The 22,684-nt window shown below is 43.9% G+C and overlaps 1 protein-coding gene across 8 annotated transcripts in view; it reads left to right on the forward strand.

Moving 5' to 3' along the window:
- The window catches only part of LOC120895473, a 126,159-nt gene extending 103,778 nt beyond the window's left edge, over positions 1–22,381 (forward strand). For all 8 annotated transcript variants that reach the window (XM_040298907.1, XM_040298906.1, XM_040298913.1 and 5 more), the window contains 4 exons: positions 6,148–6,561; positions 7,954–9,975; positions 10,056–10,493; positions 15,939–22,381. In XM_040298907.1, the coding sequence (XP_040154841.1) occupies positions 6,148–6,561; positions 7,954–9,975; positions 10,056–10,493; positions 15,939–15,955 (2,891 nt within the window). In that variant the 3' untranslated portion in view covers positions 15,956–22,381. The remainder of the gene's footprint in view (positions 1–6,147; positions 6,562–7,953; positions 9,976–10,055; positions 10,494–15,938) is intronic.
- Positions 22,382–22,684: the final 303 nt, after the last annotated feature.

Below are 22,684 nucleotides of genomic sequence, written 5' to 3' on the forward strand. Positions count from 1 at the left end.
CAACCCGGGCGCCCTAAAGCACAACTTCATCCATCCATCCATCCATCCATCCATCTTCCTTCAAATCGTGCTGAAGCTTTCGCAGTTATCGAAGAAATAAAACTAAATCTTTTACCATTTCACCGGAACTGCCCTTAGCATCGAACGAGGGATGAGGAATGAGGAATGTTGCCCTGTCAGTGGTTTGTCATCGATGGCCGTGCAGAATCGATCCACGACCGTGATGACGACCCGGTGTACAGAAATCCCCTTTAGCTTTTCCCGGGAAAAATACTGGACACTCTGGCGGATCCGATGCCGGAGCCACCGACGACGAACTACCAGGAAGCGGCTGCCCAAAGCAATAAATTTTGCTCTCACTGTTCGCTTCCCGCGTGTACCAGGTGACAACGGCAATCATGCATAAGCGTGTGTGTGCGCGCCCGAAAGTGGCTCACAGTTAGTGCAGGAATTTATTTCCGGTGATAACGAAGCAATTTGATGGTAGCGACCGAGGGGAGGAGAGCTTACCCCCGCAGAATGGCTTCAATCGCGACATTAAGCCGGTAAGGCCAGGCAGGGTTGTCCGACCAACGCGCGTTGATGTGCGAAATTCCATTCCGCACTTTCTACCAACACTACACGCTGGCCCGATCGAAACGCTTCCACCGCCATGGAAGCTCACCTTTTACCGAATCCAATTTCTCCGGATTAGATTTACGCCACCATCATCGGTGGCCAGACTCGCCCTTTGACCCATCGACTTCAGTTACGGTGACCCTGGTGCGAATGTCCCGGTTTTGGTCGTCCTTTTTTGTATTATTGGCACACCGCTAACGGGGGACGATTATTCGGCTGACGTTATGAATGCGAGAACACGAAAAAGACGGAACTTAACAGGATTATGGTGACCTTTAATTTTTACCGAGACGAGATTGATTCCTTGGCCATGCCAGATTGGATGCACGCCACTTTATCCTTAGGTTTCAAAAGGAAAATGGGAGAAAGTTAAGCTCAACTTTTGAGCCACTGTTAACTGAACCGTAGTGTCTTGAGATCTTCTCTGTCCGTTTTTGATGTCTTGAGAAAGACAAGTTGGGGCGAAAATCGTGAAAACTCGTGTCCGAAAGATACCGCGAACAAATGGAGAAAACCAGCCCAGCGGCTGGTTTTTTTTAAATTCTGGGATCAATCCCATTTTCCAGTCTCAAACCTTCCCCGCTCGCTTTCATGCGCACAATCATGTTTTATGTGGGTTAACAAGTTTTGGGGAAGAATAAATTTTACTGTCAGATTTTATCCTCTTTTTCATTGTCAACGTTTCATGCCCGTCGGTCGGGTTTCTGGTTCTTTTTTTTCTCATCGCCTTCTCTTTCGGTAGCAAATTTGTGATTCATTCGAAGGAATTGTGAATGTGTTCATGTGTGATTGTTTTTTTTCCTTTTTTTTGGATCCCGGTTGAAGAATTTTCCACTTAATTCATAGGATGTTCACAGTTTGCTTGTGAGGTAGCGTATTTCTCGAAAGCGTATTTCTCGGAAGGTCCAAATATAATTTTCATACGAAGAACCTAACCCTGTACTAGATCATTGTACGATTATGTTATCTTAGTGCTACCATTAAAAAAACTGGGAAGTAAATAGCTTAAAAGAGCGATTTTCTTTTTAATTTTTTTGCAAAACATGTGAATATCATAGGCTCCAATCATACAATTTTTAAGAAACAAAAATTTATGAATGATATCGATGGTGTAATATAAATAAAAAAATAGAAACGGAGAATTAAAAAAAACTCTAAACTCTTACGCGTTTTAAGCATTATGAATAATCTTTCATGTGATTAACAGTTGCTTAGAAAATGTTTTACCAGTTTTCTATGTCCATTCTTGGTAAGCCCCTAAATGTAGGCAAAAGCTAATGAATTGTTTGAAAGTTAAATTCATTGCATACCTTTAGGCGCTAAGTCTTTTAATGGCTTAAATAGTAATTGATCTTTTAAATTGTACACTACAACTTCCTGTTGGGTTATCAAGCACAGTATTTAATTGTTTTATACGCTGTGGATCTCAGGTATTTTCTTATATACACTGATATCTTTAAAAAAACACTTAAACAACAACAGTGAACACTTATAATCGTATCAGAGAAAATTAAATGACATTGCTATCACCTTGTCTAGTTTAGGTCTTAGACGTTTGAGGATTATCAATCCTGAAAACTGTTCCAGATCTGTACACCAGAACCCCGTTCATGGTCTCTACAGTAACAGAAGAAAATATTTTGTTCCAATCCTCTTTAAACAACAATTCAACTTCATTAAAGTTCCCTCTATTTATCACAAACAAATGTTTTCCCACAAAACCCCGTTGTTTTCGCCCTTTAAGCAACGCGCCTTTTAAACAAACTCCCAAAACTCGTCACGATTATCCATGCCCAGCAGGCACAGGAGGTCCCTGAAAGCTTTCGGCCGGCCCGGGTTGCAATTTCGTGTTCGCGCCGCATGATGCTCGTAATAAAAAAAGCCATCTCTCACCCCACACACGACATGGGCACGGGGTGGGAGCTACCACAAAAAAACACCCAAACCAAAAAGCCTCCTCCGCTCTCGCTAAATCACACACACACACGCACGTTTCTGTCCCCTGTCCCGGGGACACTCCATATGCCATATCCATAAATTTGGATCACATCATCGCTTCAAATCGTTCAAACCGTTCCCTGTAGCACCGCAAAAACATACACACACGCACGCTTACTCCGCTCCGTTTTAGCGTTTCAGTGGGGGTTGGGATTTTTCGACTACTTCGATCATCACCATCACCACCACCAAGGGGTTACTTCGCTGTGGTTATTTTCCATCATGGGTTCGATTTTCTCTCCCCACCTTCCCTAGTAAAACGAGCTACTAGATTAAAGCTTTCGGTTGATTTGCGCCGCAAATGGGGTGGGCTGGGAGCATTGTAGGGTGTAGGGGAAATGGGCCCGGTGTCAGCTGGATGCTACTGTCGTAATGTGTCACAGCTTGATGTCGAGTGCGCGTTGTTGCCACTGGCCACAACTGCCGGGCGCCGGGGATGCGGTCCCAGCAGGTATAAAAGTGACGCCTCATTGCTGGGGCGCTCCCATCGCTCCCGGGGACGGTCACTCACAGCGAAAGTATCTAAACGGGCAGGTCAAAACGCGAAACCGAGCTCAGCTTTAGGGGATTTTTTCTTGTGGGTCTAAATAGATTTTAGGTTAGGCGAGAGATTGCTCTTTGTTTCACATTAAGTTGTCGTTTTAAACTGAAAGTGAAAATATTAGATTAAATTGTAAGTTTCTGCGTACGCATGGTTACATTTTCATATTTCCAAATTCAAAATGGATCAGGAAGCAAAATGGCAGTTCCCTAGGAGAAAATGATATGACTTTATGCTTTAACACTCTCGAGTCGTTTTGGATTTTTTAGAGCCATATTTACCACTCAACACTTCTCGGCACTGACCAGCACATATGGTGGCAGGTCATCAAAATGGAACACCGCTTAACAACTACTTTCCACACCACAATTGCCACCTGCCTACCCATCATCATCACGTGGCGACCATTTTATGTCCCGCCATACTGTACAGCAAGAGCTAACAAACGAAAAACCCCTCCAAGGAACTCTTTCTTGCTCCTTGCTAGAACACAATATTCCATTCCGGTCCATTTTGGAACCATTCCCAAAAAAACGACACCAGCCACATCAACAAACAAGCGATATTGCAACCAACAAGTGTGCTTTGTTCGCGTTTTCATTTTTCCCCGGTCGCTGTCCGCTCGCGCATTCTCACGGCAAAATAAACACTTCACTTCAAATCGCATCAACAGCGAACAGCGGAGTGTCGTTGTTCTATGTCGTTCTCACAAAAGCGAGAGGGAGAGTGAGAGTGAAAAAGAAAACGCAACCAGTGACAAAGCGCATTGACGTTCGGGACGGCCTGGATGCTTTTCTTGTGTGGCTGCGATAACACAAAACGCGCCATGGAGGTTTTGTTTTTGAAGTGAAGAAGTGAAAAGTTTTCCACGCTTTCAACGCCAAAAAAATGTCCCAAAAGTTTAATGTTTTTTTACGTGCTACCTGTGCACTCCACCCCCACCCTGTATGCACACCCCTGGAAAAACATGCCTTGGAGTTCTTGCGGAGGATGGGCATGCTTTGGGTGGAAGGAAACAAAACACGAGCGTTTGGAGTAGTGATGTGCTCTCTGGAGCGCACCCACGACTCCGATCCGACTCCAACTATTGTTAGTCCGATTCCGACTCCGGCAAAATAGAACCACTAGATCCACCCGGAGCCGGAGTCGCCCGGAGTCGTTCGGAGCCGTCGTTCAGAGCCTTCCGGAGTCGCCCGGAGTCGTTTGAAGTCGTCCGGAGTCGTCCGAAGTCGTCGGAGTCGTTTGGAGTCGTTCGGAATCGTTCGGAGTCGATCGGAGTCGGAGTCGTTCGGAGTCATTCGGAGTCGACCGGAATCGGAATTGGTCGGAGTCAACAGGAGCCTTTGTGCTTGTGATCAGACAATTCTTTTCATTGTGTTTTTTTGTCTTTCGCTTTGCGCGTGCATTTCTTATACAGGCCTTTGTTTCGAAGGCCGACTCCAGACGACTCCGGATGACTCCGTCTGTATCCGATTCCGGATGAATCCAGACGACTCGCAGATGAATTCAGACGACTCTGGACACCTCCGAATGACTTTGAACGACTCCGAACGACTCCGAACGACTCCAGATGACTCCGACTACGAACGATTCCGAATGACTCCGAACGACTCGGAACGACTCCGGACGACTCCGAACGACTCCTAACGGCTCAGTATGACTCTGACTCCGAACGACTCACAACGACTCCGAACGACTCCGACTCGGAACGACTCGGAGGACTTTGGACGATTCCGAATGACTCCGAACGACTCCGGATGATGCAGGGCGGACCTACCTTCCGGAGGCAATCCCGAATTCATCGGAGTCGAATCGGAATTGACTCCGGTATTTTGCCAACATTACCCATCACTAGTTTGGAGGTTCTTCTGTTTTGGCGCTGCACCTCTGCAGCACGCAGAACGTTAGGAATTGTTATTTCTTTTCCTCTGCTACCGCTGTGTTACCCTTAATCATGTGAGTTTTTATCAAGGTTTAACGTTTGCCGAAGCTATGTTGCTTTCCATTTCTCCTGTCTCCTGCGTGTTCGGGCGGTGCTGTTTGAAAAAAAAGCCTACCGTTCAGGAACCGCCGCCGTTCCGACAGGCAAGCCTTGCAGCTCGCACCACGGCCGGTGCGGAGGGTAAGTCTTGTTAATTTTGGGGAAATCGTACCACACCGGGGGTATGTAAGAAAACATCATTAAAAATTTAGACCAACATCGAACGCATACACAATCGTCGCTGCAGGCAAGGGAAGGAGAGAAAACGGGAGGAAGAAAATGCTAAGAAAGCGCTCCCACAATGGCACAATGCGCAAGCGACGCCGTGTCGAAGCATTTGACGAACGCCCAAAGGTTATGAAGTTACTAAAGCGATAAAACAAACTTTCTTCTTGACGAGTTCGCGTACCCCGCTGCCCGCTGTGCAGGGGATGTGTTTGCGTGCGTGCGTGCGTGCGTGTTTGTGTGTAGAAGCGTCACTGGCATCGTATGAGAGGAGACACGGGAGGAGGAGGAGAAGTTTTGGTGTGGCTGGGGTTATAAAAATCTCTTTTTCGGTGGACAGATTTTTAACGACCGAACGAAAGAGTGTAATTTGGTTTTTAGATGGAGATTTCTTGTTCAACACATTTTGAAAGATATGCAAAAAAAAATGCTTGATTTCAGGAAACTTCAAAATATATAAATACAAAATAGGAATGTGAAAAATAACAAAATAAGCGTAAATAAACATAAACAAAAGTTTATCGGTAAAAGCAAAGCAAAATAGCACAAAGAAAAGAAATTGCTACGGAATATGAAAGAAAATAAAAACATGGTTATTATTCTAATTACAAAGAAATTCATACAAAACGAAAAAGAAACAAATTAAACAAACGAAAAAAGAAGACAAATTGACAATCATACCAAACAAAAGCAAACATATAAATACATTAGAAAACACGCCAACATATCAATGAAACAGTTGAATTGTTTCTTACAACTGCTTTCCCTTCTTTTTCCATTGCAGCAACCACATCCAGTAACGCCCCAACGGCAGCGGCTACGACGACGATCGTGGCACTGCAGACGCCCACCGCGACCACCCCAACCGTAATGCTGCTGCACGGTGACGACGAGATGGAGGAGGACGATGCGCGGCGGGCACTGAACGGTGCGGCCGTGCGACGAATCTCCGAACAGGACCGGCCCCTGTTCGAGGCACTGATGGCGGAGGAGCGCGGCGAGCTGCCCCGGCGGCGGCACGCCTGTACCGGCCGCTTCCTCACCATGCACAAGCGCCGCAGGAAGAAGCTGCTGACGCGCAGCCTCGCCCTCGATCAGGCCATCCTGGACGATGTGCTGCACGGTCAGGTGCAGTGCATTCTCGATCGCGTCAACCACTGGCGCTTCAACGCGTTTACGCTCGAGACGGTCACTGGTGGTAGGTATTTCTTGCTAGGGATGGGAATACGAATAACCTTTTTTCAGTGCTTTTAATCAAAGCAGCAGAGTGGTTTTAGAAAATGGAATCTTTGAATTAACTCTGAAAAGATTAATACAAATAATGAACAACATAAATCCTTTTACTACTCCTTTGGGATTTTACATCATTGACTCACTGAACCGACTAGATACTAACTCTTTTCGGGTTCAACTCACTACTCTCAGTACCGACAAGATGCTTACTCTTATTGATTTCGGTTTATTCACTCTCTTTGTCGATTAGATACTCACTCGTTTCGAGTTCATCTAGGTTCAGTTCTGACTAGAGACTCACTCTTTTCGGATTCAACTCACTATAGACTAACTCTTTTTTAATTCAACTCACTTAGTAGAGCTACTACCGACTAACTCTTTTCAGATTTATATCACTCATTAAATGGAGCTAACAGAGACGTTAGAGACTCATTTTTGCAGATTTAACTCACCGACTCACTCATTTCGGATTCAATTCACTCACTCACTGGATCGGACAGAGAGTCAGATCTTTTCGAATTAAACTTACTCATTTTCTGAGTCGATAAAAGACTCACTCTTCACTCTTTTTGGAGAATTAATTCAATCACGCTCACTACTAAGAGCTACTACAGGTTCCTTCTTTTTTATGCAATATACTTAGTCACAAGACTGACTAGAAAATAACTCTTTTTCGATTCAACTCACTCACTATCTAATTTGATAAGATTCTCACTCTTTTCGTTTTCAACTCAGTCCCTTCTGTGCCGACTAAAGACTCATTATTTTCAGATTAAATTTAATTACTCACTGTGTGGATTAGAGGATCACTAGTTGTGGATTAAACTTTCTCGCTCTCTGTGATGATTGGAGATTCCCTCTATTCGGATTCCACCCACTCACTCACTGAACCAATTAGAGGAATGGCCAAACTCGAACACTCACTCACTGGAGCTCCTAGTGACTCACATTTTTCGGATTTAATTCACTCAATCACTAGACCATCTTAAGAATCACTTTTATCAGATTAAACCCACTCACTTTTTGAATCAATTAGAAACTCAATCTTTGCGTATTAAACTCACTCCCTTCTATGAGAATCATTCTTTCGGGATTCAATTCAATTATTCTCTGTGACGATTGGAGACTCATTCTTTCCAGATTCAATTCACTCACCCGCTTAACAAACTTTAGAATCACTCTTTTGAGAATCTATTCCCTGAGTCATAAATATCGAGAAAAGATTCATATAAACTCTTCGTGCGAGGCTGAATTCATTCACTGGCTTGCAGAATTGAATGATTTCCATAACATCAGCATTGATGCATTGATTCAACGATTCAGCAGCTTACCAATGTGTTTCCTTCTCCACCCACAGGACGCTCACTGCCGGTATTATGTGTTCATCTGTTCCACTGGTACGGGCTGCTGGACCACTTCAACCTAGACGTAGTTAGAGTATGGAAATTGTTTAGCTTAATCGAGGAAGGCTACCACAGCACGAACCCGTACCACAACTCGATACACGCGACGGACGTCACGCAGGCGATGCACTGCTTCTTGCAGGAGAAGCGCATCCTAGAGAATCTGAGCCCGCTCGAAATCATGGCCTCGCTGATCGGTGCCGTCACGCACGATCTCGACCATCCGGGCGTGAACCAGCCGTTTCTGATAGCGACCTCCAACCATCTGGCGGCGCTGTACGAGAACACGTCCGTGCTGGAGAACCACCACTGGCGGTCGGCCATCGGCTGCCTGCTGGAGAGCGGCGTCGCGGAACAGGTGCAGGACATACGGCCCGAGCTGGAGCGGCAGATCAGCTCGCTCATACTGGCGACGGACATTACGCGGCAGCAGGAGTTTATCGGCCGGTTCCGGGACTACCTGAGCCGGGATGCGCTGGACATGCGCGACACCACCCACCGCCACTTCATCCTGCAGATATCGCTCAAGTGTGCGGACATCTCGAACCCGTGCCGCCCGTGGGACATCAGCAAGAAGTGGAGCACCAAGGTGTGCGAGGAGTTCTTCCGGCAGGGCGACTACGAGCGGCAGCTCAACCTGCCGGTGACGTCCCTGTGCGACCGGCAGTCGACGACGGTGCCGAAGATACAGACCGGGTTCTTTAAGTTCGTCGTCACGCCGCTGATGGACGAGTGGCACCGGTTTCTCCGCACCGATCTGTCCCACTCGATGATGCACCATCTGAAGTACAATCAGACGCAGTGGGAGAGCAAGCTGCAGGCGGAGATCAACGAGGAGACGCGCACGGAAATCTCGGACGCCGAGCTGCTGGACGAGGAAGACATTGACGGTGGCGAGGAGGATGGTGCCGGTGAGGATGAGGCGGACGATTCGCATCATCTCGATTTGTCCGACAGCTCGGAGGTGCTGCTACCGCTGGCGATGGCCAAGCTTGGCCGAAGAAGCTCACTGCAGGTGGCTGGTTCGGCGAACCATGGCTTTGCGGGACGGATGCGCAACGAGCGTCGACTCTCCGTGCCCGCGACCCACTGCATCCCGAAGATTATCCTACCGGCGAAGGAACCCTCGAGCGGTGGCCGTTCCGGTGGTGGTTCCGGAACCGGCGAGTTCACCCTGCAGCCGCCGGAATCGATCCAAGAGAGCGATGAGCACCGGTTCGATGCGGACTCGCTGTCCATCTTCTCCTCCGACAGTGACAGCTTGCACCGGGGAGCGCGCGGCTCCTCGACCGGCAGCACCGCCGACCGGGAGCGACCGCTCAGTGCGGAAAATCTGCTGCCCGACTGCAGCATCGCCTCGATGACGGACGGTGCCTGCGGCGATCGGCTCAATCTCGTGCTGCACGGTGCGGTCAGCGTGGGCAACACGGCCAACCTGCTCACGGTCGGCACGTCCAAGCATCTGATCCGGCAGCAAACCTTCCCGCCGCTGCAACCGTACGTCCGGACGCGCTACATGTCGTCGCAGGCCGAGCTGGGCGCCTGCCCGGAGGCACTGCTCGAATCGCACTCGTCCAGCTCGAACAGCAGCGGATCGACGAACGCAGCAGCGGCGTCGGCCGCCCTATCTAACGTCGAATCTCGTGGCCGCGTACTGGCGACCAGAAAGGACAGTATCAAGCGGGAGCAGCAACCGGACGGGGCCGGCTCGTCCCAGGCGGACGGGGCGGGCAAGATCAAGGTGCCGAAGCTGTCGCTCGGCCAGAAGGAGAACCTCGACCCGTCGATGCTGAAGCGCAGCCTGAGCAGGCGGCGCGGATCCGCCCCGGTCACGGTGGCGCTGCCCACGAAGGCGAGCGAAACGGCGGGCGGAGCTGCGAGCGGCGTTGGCATCGTCGGCGAGATTGGCAAATCGTTCATCATCAAAACGTGCGATCTGATGCGGCGAGGTTCGATGCCGGTTGACGCTCTCATCCGTAAGTATTGCCCTAGGATGCTTTGAATCTTCGGATAATGTCATTAATTCATTTTTTTTCTTTTCCCCCCATCGTTACAGACTCCAAGGATCTTCCCACGTCGCACAGTGCGGCTGGCAGTGCCACCGCCGGTGCGGCCGGTGCCGTACCTTCCAACGCAGCACAGCTACCGAACAGTCTCGTGGCACCACCGTACCCCGGCATGCAGCGGCGTGGGTCCGTGCCGTGCGAAAGCACCAACAATGTGGCGCTCCGGAGCAGCTTCAGCATCAAGCGGCGCAGCACGAAGAAAGCGATCCGCCGGCGGTCATCCGGCGGGGCGGAAATTCTCAGCCCCATTCTGTCGGAGGATGCGGCCGGTGGTGGCAGCAACGGTGCGGGTTCGTCGTCGTCGTCGTCCAACGCGTGGTACCGGATCAAGCGCGATTCGGGCCACCGGCGTGCGGGCGACAACGAGAGTCTGCTGTCCCGGCGGCGAGGTTCCCTGCCGGTCGAGGTCCTCGCGATCGGTTACTCCGGTAAGTGTGCGTGAGCTGCTCGTTCAATAAGCAAACCAAGAGCAAATTGCATACCCTGCAGGCGCTGATTGGGATTATAAACGCCGTAAAGTATGCAATCCGATAGGCATTACAAGGATTTTAAGGCCTGCGGAGCAGTTTTTACGCAGCTTTCAAAAGGCTATTCTTAAGCAATACGGCAAAGCCGTCCCTACTGAATAAAAAAAAAGGCTATTCGAATGAAACCATTTCAAATGCTTAAATTACGGCATAAAATGCCAACAGGAAATGTGCTTCTAGTTATATTCAAGCCATATCCTTATCGATAGTACGAGCTTCTAAGCTGATTGCTCGGTTCCTTTTCCAATACTACGCAGCTGTCTTTGCGGACCCAAACACCAAACAAAAAATACGCTTTCTCACACCTTATCCCATCGAAGCTTCGTAAAATTAATGTAACCTCCAGCGTTTGCGCCCCTTTCCCTACTGCACGTTTAAACCTGCCTGCTGCCGACATTCGGGTCCCAGATTACCAATAATAAGTATCAGCACCTGTTTTTGGCTGTTTGCGGGTTGTGTCGAGCAGCAGCAGCAGCAGCAGCTTTTCCAACGCTCCAGCAGTCGAGGCAGTCGTTTGTTATCCTCCACGGTAGCGGTAGCCTACAAAACTCTCTACCCACCACAACCACCACCATCCCCCATTGCGGTGATAAAGCTGTCGTTTCACGAGCTTGATCATATCTTTTTATGGCCAGTGTGTGCTGCTGTGCTTTTGGGTGGGTAAGATTGGTAGATGAAAGGTGCGAGGGGTATATTTTCCGTTTTCTTTTTCTGGCTCTCTACTCCGTAACTCCTTTGAACTTGCTCTTGAAAGAGGTTTTTTTTTGGTCCGAGCATATTTTGCTACCAAAGATATAGGAGAGGAATGCAAGGAGTAGCGTGTGTGTGTGTGTGTGTGTGCGTTCCCACCGAGAAGGAAATCACTATTCGCACCTTGGCAAATAATCCAATATCAGCTTCTCCATCAGCGCGGAGCAAGCGAAACGCGAAAGGACGGAGAACGTTTGTTGTCGGCAAAGTCGAACAAGGATATTCATTGGTTGCGGCTGAACGGGTACCGAGATTTTGCCTTTACCGTGTGTGTGTGTGTGTGTGTGTGGCTCACAGACTATACGCACCATCTGTTTACAAGCCCGCTCAGTGGCACTCAGTGTGTGTGTCGGTGTGTGTATAGTATATGAATTGGGTGGTTGAATTTATGCTTCTTTTCCACCCGGGTTGGTCGGCCGTACCTTTCCGGATACAGGAAAAAGCCACACCGGGGTAAAGAATTCGATTACGCGCCGTAAAGCTTGCCCGTACTCCGTTGCCGCCTCCATACGATAGCGATTGGAGCAAAAACACCTCGTCTCTGCCCTGTGACGATGGTACACGAGCACGAACAAAACGAGTGAAGGAAACCAACTAAAAAAGGGGATTTTTTTCTGCTGCCGCTGCTGCGTGATTGCAGCACTGGCAAATATATATGTATGTATGTACAGCCCGTTCTTCTAGGATAAAAGATGGCACACAGGGATCAATATGCCGAAAGTACTCGTGCGCTCGGTTGAGCGATGGATCGGTTGGCTCCAAACCCGACAAGGCACCGAACTCGAGCGAAGAATGGAGCCGCACGAAATAGAGCCATCAGTCTTATTTATGTGCACATCAAGCGCACCTTTCCGTGGTCCGATCCCTTTTTCACCGTTTTGCATACGCTCTTAGTTATGCTGCCGATGCTGCTGCTGCTGCAGTTAGTAACCATCCACCCGTGGCTCCCTCTTTATTCGATTTCGGGGTAATTCCAGCAGTGGAGAAATCTCGCCGTGCACGTTTTTATTGTTTGAACAGGGTTTAAGATGCCGTGCCGGAACGAGATCATCGGAACGGTGCGGCAGATCGATCCTTTTTCCAGCTCATTGCAATAGGTGCTGCTCCTCTGTTTATGCCTTTTTAATGGGGCATTGTTATGCTGCGTGCGTTATTTTCATTACTACACGCTATTAGGGAGATTACGGGGCTTGGGCTTGGGGAGTTTTCGCTTCAATCGTCCATTCTAGATTCGAAATGGTAGCAGCAGACGGGTAGTGATAGCTGTCGGTAAAGCTGTGTCCGTGGTTTATGGGTTTTTATAGAGTTGATTAAATGAACATAAAAAATAATGCAGTTCATAGCAATGGGTCCTAAATAAACTTAAGATTTGTGCGAGTCGTAATTAATTGCCGTAGCGCAAAAAAACGTATCCTTTGCGGATACGAAAAATAAGACAGAATAATTCATGCTTTGTTGCTACACAGCTGAAATGCATTAGTATGTTACTTTATGTATTGCGGATTGCATACATGAAGGCGATATCTACTTAGCGTAAGTAGAACAAAACGCCAGAAGTTATGCAATTAGAACAACAAATTTAATAAATTAATAATAATTTGGTTTAACGGAAGCTGAATTAAACTAGAATGAATAGAAATTGTTCGCAAAATTAATGCTCAGCTTGAATGCTAGCAAATTATAATTTTGTTTTACATCTCAATTCATCCGATTTGAGCAATGTATGAAGCTTTCCATGAAGATATTTCCCATATCTCCCATCAAAATTACATCAACCATCTATCGAACCTTAAACAAACCTAATCGATGCATCAAAAGCGTCACGGAAGCTTACCGAACCGAAAAACTTACTCTCGAATCCCGTCCCCGCACCGTCTGCTGCACCCTCCTGCCCGCCCGCGAAACCCCTGCAGCAAATGCTAACCGATGCATACCAGTGATAAACCGATTGACCTCCGATTAGTGTTCTTCTGCTTCTCGTACACACCGTCGTGCACGAAAGTACCATTAGTTTCGCATAAGCCACCGGGATCTCCCGAGCCAATCGCGAACCAGTCTCTCCAGCATGCACCCACATTTCCCTCCGAACCCATGGCGGAATGCAAAGAGTGTGGCGTAGGGTGAACGTCCGGTTTTGATTTATGGTACTTCGGATGTGTGGTTCGTACTGGAATCTGCTCGACTTTCCTCCCCCTTGTTCGACTGGTACACCTGTGCTGTGTTTGTATGCTAGGGCACCGTACCACACACACACACACACACGCACACCCACACACAGAGTGGTGTAGTTCGGAATGGGAAGTTTATTCCCGTTGCCCCACTGGGCCACACATACACTCGGCAATGTAGAGCAGCACCGGGGCCAGGTAGTTTATCATTCGGTGTACCCATGTTGCAGGAAGCTCCATACGAGAAGGATGTCTATATTTTGCCTTGCCCGAACCAGTGGGCACTTCAAAGTACGGTCCAGCTATGTATGTTCTTTCCTTTCTCCTCAGGTTTTCCTCTCAGTGGGTTAATTTCTGTGGCTTCCTCAAGCTGGCGCTGTATGTCCTAGTCTGTTTGTTGGTTGGTTTGCTGGCGGTGTATAGTTTACTGCATCAGCTTTGCAGGGTAGTTTGCAACACATTTGTTCAGCTTTTAATGTTTTTCAATCAAGTTTACCTAAAGTGTTAGGAATAAGCTATCAAACAAAGTCTTATTTATTGAAAGAAGTATAGCTGAAGGTTGTAGTTAAATAGAGGCATGAAGTTGTTTTTCTGTAAGTTTATAATGATACACTTCCTAATTGACATTTTCGAGCACGAATAAACGGGAAATAGAACAAATTCCCTTAAATTGGAGGTTTAAGGCTCCACCAGTTTAAGGGAATTCAGGAAAAAGTCCTTTAAAATCAACTGTGATGCGGCTTTTTCGTTACTTTCTTCTACATTCGCTCGGAAATAATGTTTTCTATCGTTTTAGTTGGCCATGTTCCCATTTTATACTTAAATAATATATTTTTTTATATAAAATAACGTCACACAAAATTAGCTTTTGTTTTTCATCAAAAAAACCATAGCTTTGAATGAAAAATGACCTCGACCGCATCGTCCATCGATAGAGGAACGTCTAATTTACGAACGCACCAAATTTTGGCGCTTTCAACACACTTGATCACATACTAATCTACAATTTCAAGCGTATCGAGTACAAATCGAGCAGATATAGGAAAACAATTTCGAGCAAATGTCACTTGGGTTACTAAATTGGGAAAAATAGTCATTGCATACTTTCAGGCGTTCAGCTTGTATAATGGCGATTGAACAGTTTTGGTATTTTGCATACCTTTAGGGGCATTTAGCATTTTTAGAGCAAAATTTAACTCTGAAGCAAAATTACCAACCGGCAGTCAAACCCTGCACCGCCAGAACACGATAAAGGGATAAAGTTGTCCATATTGTTTTTGTTTTCCGTTCTTTTTTTGCCTGAACTAAACATGCAGTACGATTGCGAAAATATTACCCCGTACCATACATTGACCAACGACGATGAAACCATACACACATGACGATGAATTCCAGCAGCGAATTCGAACGACAGAGATATACGACCGGCAATGTAGGTGTAGGACACCTCGAGCCACCCTCGGAAAGGTGCGCATAGATTTTTCAATCCCTTAGCTCGGCCCCAATGCCCCAATCGAAGTGCGCACCAACTGTGCAGGGAAACTTTGATAGATGGATTTTCCATCGGTCGTGGTGGTGGTGGTACAAGAAATTGCGCTCGAAGTTGAACGAACTAAAACTAAAACTACAAAACAAAATGTATTAAAAACAACCGCAAACCAATTGGGGGCGAAGAGAAAAACACACATGGAGAGAAATCTTTTTCTACCAACTACAGCGACCGCACACACACATCTCGAGAGTAAAAAGGGAAAAGTGTTCCATTTTTTTGCTGCTGGGTTTTTCCCCCGGTACGTATTAGCTGCATCGTGCAAGCGAAGACGACCATATAGACGAGTTGATTTATTGTTTAATTTCCCTCCCTGTGTTAAGCTGAAAAACACACACACACACACACGCTGTACTACTGCTGGCAAGGATAAAAAAAGGCCAAGTGTGTTCCATATGCAGTCTGCTCGTCTGCAGCAAACATTACTGTGCAAAAGTACGAGCCAGAGAGTGAGATATCCCCAGCACACCAATTAAAAAGCTTTATGGTTGAAGTGTTTGAATGAATTGCAGCGAAGCATAAATGGGCAAAATGGGGGAGGTAAGATGTGCAAGCACCGCCCCACTTCAAACATCGTCTCATCAGAACGGATTAGCCGCCGTTGCAAAGGGGACGGAGATACAAGTTTTCTCTAACGATCGTTTATTTTTGTTGCACATTAATTATCGTCTCTCGTTCTCTCAACGAAATTCCTTAATGCTTCTGCTAAGTGCAAATCTTCGCAGAAACGCCATTTTCTATCAAAGCGGTTTATTTTAATTAATAAACGGGAAAATGAAAGTTTAAGTATTGCTAGATTATTCTCGCTAAATGTGAATAAATTAATGGCAGCTTCTAAATTTCTTCTCTCTTGTCCCCTCTGTTCAAATCTCATTTCAGGTACTCTGCGTCACTAGAAGAGTGTAGAGGAATGTTGGAATTTCCACCCCACAAACCATCACATTGTCGTTTGCCATTTCCATCATTCCAATCATGTCCAACCGTCGAAGCAAAACCCCGGTGGCAAGGCAATCGCGGCGCTAAACTGTAGCGATCTAATGCAAACGAAAACGACGCTACGATAAGGCTGTCCCGGCACAGAGGAAAGATCAAAATATCATTCTCCAGTGGTGAAAATTTCTTGAGGGGAGAAAAATTGGAAAAGAGAAGAAGAAGTAGAAAAAATGGAAAACAGAAATAACAACAAAAACAACAAAAACAACCCTTTTTGCTCATTCCTACCACCGATGCTTCCCGCCTATAGTCGAGTTATAGAGTGTACACGGAACTGAACAACTACACAAAGCAAGATGAATGAAAAGAGAGAAGCAAAAAGTAGACAAGACAACAACAACAACAAAAACACACACAAACAAACATCATGCATTATGGATAAGAATACAAGAACTGATCAGTTTCAATGAGAACAAAACAAAATTGAATAAACCTTAGCAATGTGTGTGCGTATCATTAGGAAATCGAAGAAGAAGAATAAGAAGAAAAAACACTTGGAAAAAAGAAAGGAGAAGAAATCCCATATTTGTCCCCATTTGTTGTGTGTTTGTGTGGAGGGGGTATAAGTGAATCAGAAGAAAAATTAATCAAAGCTATATCGAAACACACTAGAATGATCGGAAAAAAATCCAAATAAATCTGTGAGTGGTAGCATATTTAAATTGACTAAACAACAATCGTTGATAAGTGTGCGTAAGTGTGTGCATTGGTGTTGTAGCAATTGTAGAACGTAATGTTAAGAAAGAGAGCGTAAGCGACATAAAAGGAAAGAGAGAGAGAGAGAGAGAGAGAGAGAGAGAAAAAAAAACATTAATATAAAAACACCCGGTTAACGATAGGCAAACTACTAAAAACACACCACCATCTCCCGCCGTCCCCGTCCCCTCTTCGCCCCTTTAGTTAGAAAACGGTGCTTAAAATCGGTGTAAAGAAAAGGATAAAGACGAAACGAACCACAAGTCAAGGCAATGTGTGTGGGCGCGCGATTTGGAATGCATGTAAAAGATAAAAAGTGAACAAAAGTGAAAGGAAAATGAAAGTAAAATAATGCCCGAAATGGGGGAAAACCCCACACCATCCGGCACACACACACACACAACTGGAGAGCTTATGTAAACACACACACACATACATCTCTACATCTCTCAAGATCAATTCTTCACTTTGCATACACCACGATCAATTTATCTCTCGCCATTCTACATCGCACCATCGTTCTATCGAGTCTATATCAATCATTTGAATCATTGCACTTACTATACACGTCACATTCGTCCCTTTTTACTATACTATAAGGAGCTGGTATTCCTCGAATGTAAGTGTATGCGCAAGTATGTGTGTGTGGGTGTGTCTAATTTTCTTTCTGTTTGACATTAACAAATTATGCCTTCCCATATTCGTCTGCACTCGGAATGTGCAGGAATAGAAATCGTTTTGCCCCTACTTCAAATGCATATAATTTAATGTGGAAGAAAACAGCACACAAGAACTCTTTTCCAAAAACAAAGAAACACAAAAAGGGGAAAGTTTTGTGTTAAGAGAAAGAGAAAAAGAAAAGAAGAAGAAAATGGAGAATAAACAAATAAATATGCTAGACGGTAGAACCTGAACGCTGGCTGGTTCCAGCCCAAGGAAAAGAAACAGAAACATAAGCAGTAGAAGTAAACAGTAGGCAACGGCATGAGCAAAGGTGTGAAGCAACTCTTCCAGCCAAAAACCATGCAAAACCAACAAGAAATAGTAAACGACATGAACAATACATATAACTTTGGTCTGTAGGGCGCATAGCACAATAGAGAGGAAAAGAAGAGAAAGAGAGAAAGAAAGAAAGAAAGAAAGCGAACATTAGAAACCCATTGGAGCTAAGCAAACAGATAAACTTCCACACAAAAACACAATACTTTTCCATAAAAAAAAGTTTTGTAACGTGAATTGACTGTGAAAAGTGGTGCATGAAGAAAATAGGAAACTCTCTTCCGTTTTAGTGTAGCTATTTCGATCCAATCAAACAGGAAAAGAGCAACAACAAATAGTAAAAAAAGACAACAAATTAGAACAATAAAGAAACAAAAGTAAGCACATAATAGCGGAAGCGAAACAGAAGCAAAATTCGAATTCACAAGCGCAAAAGAAAAAAACAACAAAACGAATCAAAACAATGCCACACTTTGGCAAAAAAGTGTTATTTATTCTATGTTTAGTATGTTTAAGTTGAGCAATAATATATTAAATATTTGTTACTTTTCACCTGCTTTAGTTTCATCAATAACCCCCATATCTATTCTATTTTATTGCTTTTTGTTTGTGATTTGAAACACACTCTTTTTAAAACGGTTCCCTCCTCCCTTTTTTTGGCTTCACTTTCCTCCAATAATCGAATAGGAAGGAAGATACTCCCATCTTAGCACAGCTTAGAAATCAACAATTACCAAAACAAAACAAACAAAACCAACAAAAACAATAGAAAATATCGCATAAATAGTTGGCTTTTGGGGCGTGTTTTGCGCGCACGTTTCAGTGTGCCTGTGTGATGTGTGTATGTGTACCAGCAAACAGCCGTGTAGCCGACGTACAATAGCGTTAAACGCGGTTAAGAAGCCTCCTCCTTTCCCTCTCGTCGTTCCTTCTCTGACTTTTACGTCAAAATAGTAAACAAAATGTGTAATAGAAAAACAAATGAGAGATGTGTATTGCTGTAGCGTAAATGTCTCAACCATAGAACACAACAAAATAGAAGCAACAAACAGTGCAGTGCGTTGAAAGGAAAGAGAAAAACAAACAAACAAACTGGAACTTTACACAACAACATAACAGTAAAATAGAAACATAATACTAGCAGTGAGCGTTTCCCTGTTGGCGTTACAGTTTAAGCGTAACGCATAACACACACACAGACGTGACGCAAATTATCCTGGTAACTGTTTTTAGATGTATTTTTCGACTCTTCATCCTGGGACCGTAACCTCAACACCTCCCTCCTCCACTGGTCGGTCTGGAATCGATGCAAGGATGGGAAAAGGAGGAATTTGGTCCAAGTGTAGCACTCACAGACCGCACTCTTTACCCATTTGTAACTTTGTCCTTTAGACGCATTTTCTGCAACGCAAGTGTTTGCGACGTGGTTGAGTCAGTCTTTCCTACTTACTGTATTCACACACACACACACGCACTCCGGTGTCCTTCGACGATGGCGATCGTCAAACTTACTTGAACGAACTTTAATGAAACGGAAATTGATATCTAAGCGTACACGCCACTTCAGTCGACGTCGGTGTTGGAGAGCGTGTTTTGTGTAAAGCCGGTCCTCTCCCCCCACTTCCCCCATTTATCCGATGTGTGTAAAGGTGTATGGGGAAAAACGAGCACTCAACTACGCAAAAATATTTGGAGCAGGAGCTTGGAAACGGACAAGATTTTCTAAGCAAATAAACTAAAGTAAAATACAAACAAATAAAATTGAAATCATCCATCAAACATACGGAAGCGAACTTCACAAACAGAACGTTAACAACGTGTGGTTAACATTGTGGCAGAGGAACCTACAATAGCAATGAGCAAACATACATGTAAACCCTTTTTGGAACCAGCCATTCTTAACATTACAAAGCAAAACATATACAAAAAAACCAACTGCATACTCGAGTCTGGCACGAGAAAGATGCAAAATGGTGTGAAAAAGGTGGAAATAGAATATCAAACAGAACAGCAAACAGTCACAAAACAGGAACAGCAAAAGAATTAAAAAGAATGTTGACCAAACAAAGCAACAAACAAAAGAATCCAAATTGAACCATTCTACAACTAGTAGTAGCAGCTACTAAAAAGCAGCAACATTAAAGATGAAAATCCTAATTTTCCATACTCTACACTTTTGTGTATGTTGTTTCTCATATTACGTACTACACACTTTAATTTACCATCATCACAGTGAATAAACCATTGGAAAATCAACCTTTACTACTATCTTCAACTCCTTTAACGAGCGCAACAACACAAATAAGCATTAAATTAAGTGTGTAAAATAAACCAAAAAAACAACAACAAATGGAACAAAACCTGAATGTCCCTCTCTAACGTCCATCAAACAATGAGAAACTGATAAAACAATGTAAACAAAATGGAAACCCAACATTGAATTGCAGCTGGAATCAAAATTCGGATCGAATCGAATCGGACGAAACTTGCTGTGAAAAGTGTAATAGATGAAACAAATAGAGAACAAAAATCAAGAAGAACAGTTTCTTTACGATGTCGTTTTTTTTCTTGTGTTTTGTTTTTATATGTTTTCTAGTTTGCTCGTACTTTGTACTGTCTTCTCTCTCGATCGCTTTTCTTTATTTTTAAATGTTTTTATATTTCTTGTTATCTTCTTTTCAGTAATGAGTTTATTCTTTTTCATGTAATAACCTTTCATCGCAATCTGTTGAAATCCTTCTATTTCTATCTATTTTCTTATCTTATTTTCTCCTTTTAGAGACTATTTTCAACACCTATCTGCTTCCTTTCAGCTTTTTTTTAACGTTTTAACGTTTTTTTTTTCTTATTAAATAGCAAAGTTCGACCACATTCGCTATAAAACAAGTCTCCGACCATAATGCGAAGGAAAAGAGGAAAACACACTCATACACAAACACCCACACACTATGGACCAATTCTTCACTATTCTATACAATGCTATTACTACTAATACTACTACTACAACAACAACTACTACTAATAACACTACTTTGTACTGTACATAGAATGTAGCTCAATTTACTCGTAAGCTCCAAACGCTGTCACTTTACCAAAACCTTCCATTCGAACGACTGAACATTGCAAAACATCTTAAACATTCAAAATATCTTGATCAATTTCACAACATTTTTTAAAGATGATTTTAGTGTTGTCACCATTTTGTTTGCAACGAAGAGGAACAAGACTCTCGCAAACTAAATCAAAATCGATGGAAAATATATGCACTAGTTGTGTAGGCATCAAATCGACAGTTTTCCAAATCCATCCGATATTTTGTCGTAGAAAATTTTCATATTTTTTTTTAAATCAACTACATATATATTATTCTTTCCCGCACTAACTTGTGCTCTTTCATTTTTTTGTTGAAAATATATTCAATAAACAAATCATTACATTAAAAAAACACATTCAATATATCAGCTAAGATCAAGGATCGGAGAAATGTGTCCGATAGGACGATATTAGTGCGAAACGAGCGAAACAAATCGAATATGAACACAGAAAGGTTTACGGCAAAAAAAAAACAAAACAAAAAACTTTACAATAAGTGGTAATTAAATGGATAAGCATTAGCAGAAGAAAACAAAACCGAAAGCAAAAGAGTCTAATCAAATTCGCCACAAAAGAAGAAGATGCAGAAGAAAAAGAAGAAGAAAAAGTAGAAGAAGAGAAGAAAAAAGCAACAAAACTACTTGTGTAGCAAAATATCCCGGGTGTGTATGTATGTGTGTGTTTTATGTAATTTACACATTAAGCAAAGGAAACGAATTTCCCTTCTTACTGTGTGCATTCGAATATAATGCAAAATAGAGAAGAAAAAAAATACAATGACATAAAATAGAACAAGCAAATTAAAGAGAAAGGTCACAACTTAAGAGAAAAAAGCTGTGCATTAAATCACATTGATCGTACGTCTTTCCACGATACAAAACAACAACAAAAAACAAATCCTTCGATGTGTTAAAATCTAATTAGAAAATGAAAAAAAATTAACAGCATGAAAAAGCAAAGAAGAGCGTGGCGATAATTGATGAACAAAAGGACTGAAACACAAACATATTTGCAGCACACTAAAACAGGCTAGAAAAGAGGGTAACGAAATCACGAATTTTGCGCTGTTTGCTTGGATCGATTTGATCAAATCTTCTCACCATGCTTCTTCTTCTTGTGTCACGAGCTACTCATACGGGCTCTCAACTAAACTAATGCCAGCCGGTCTGGCTAGAGAATGATAATCGCACTATCCTGATGATGAGAATGATAATCGCTGTCCTGTTGTCATTATTTGCACCCTTTTTTTAATCAACTCCATACTTTTTGGTTTTTTGAAGTCTATAATGAGATGGAAAATGGGAGAGGGAAACGTTGAACTGCTTTCCCTCCGTCCATGGTTTGAACAAATGTTACCACACCGATAAGAAGACAGTTGCTGTGTCAGAAGGGGAAAATGGCAAAAATAAAACCCACTCCACCGCTCGGGGTTGGAATCTAATAGTCGTTGAACTCCCATTTGCATGCCAGATAAGTGTTGTAGTCATAAGCGTAGAAGAAATTAAAAAAAAAAACACACACAAAAGTTAATACGATGTGAGTAAAAAAAGGGAAAACATTATCGAATCGACTGTACCAATGAAAAGGAAAGAGAAAGAAACAAAAGCATTAGAAACGATCGGCAAACGTGAAACGAATCACAAAGAAAAAAGTTGTAACAAGAATAGAAAAATAAAAAATAAAACATCATACAAAAATATGAAAACGGAAAGGAACAAAAAACATTGGCAAGAATCGTCTTGTTACGACAAAAGCATGCAAAGACTAGGGGAAAAGCGAAACCTAGCTTTAAAGAGCAGTAGTTTGAGCTGGAGCAACATGTGTATCTGTTACCATTGGTAGGT

This window comes from Anopheles arabiensis, chromosome 2 (genome assembly GCF_016920715.1).
Source record: "Anopheles arabiensis isolate DONGOLA chromosome 2, AaraD3, whole genome shotgun sequence".
Lineage (NCBI taxonomy): Eukaryota > Metazoa > Arthropoda > Insecta > Diptera > Culicidae > Anopheles > Anopheles arabiensis.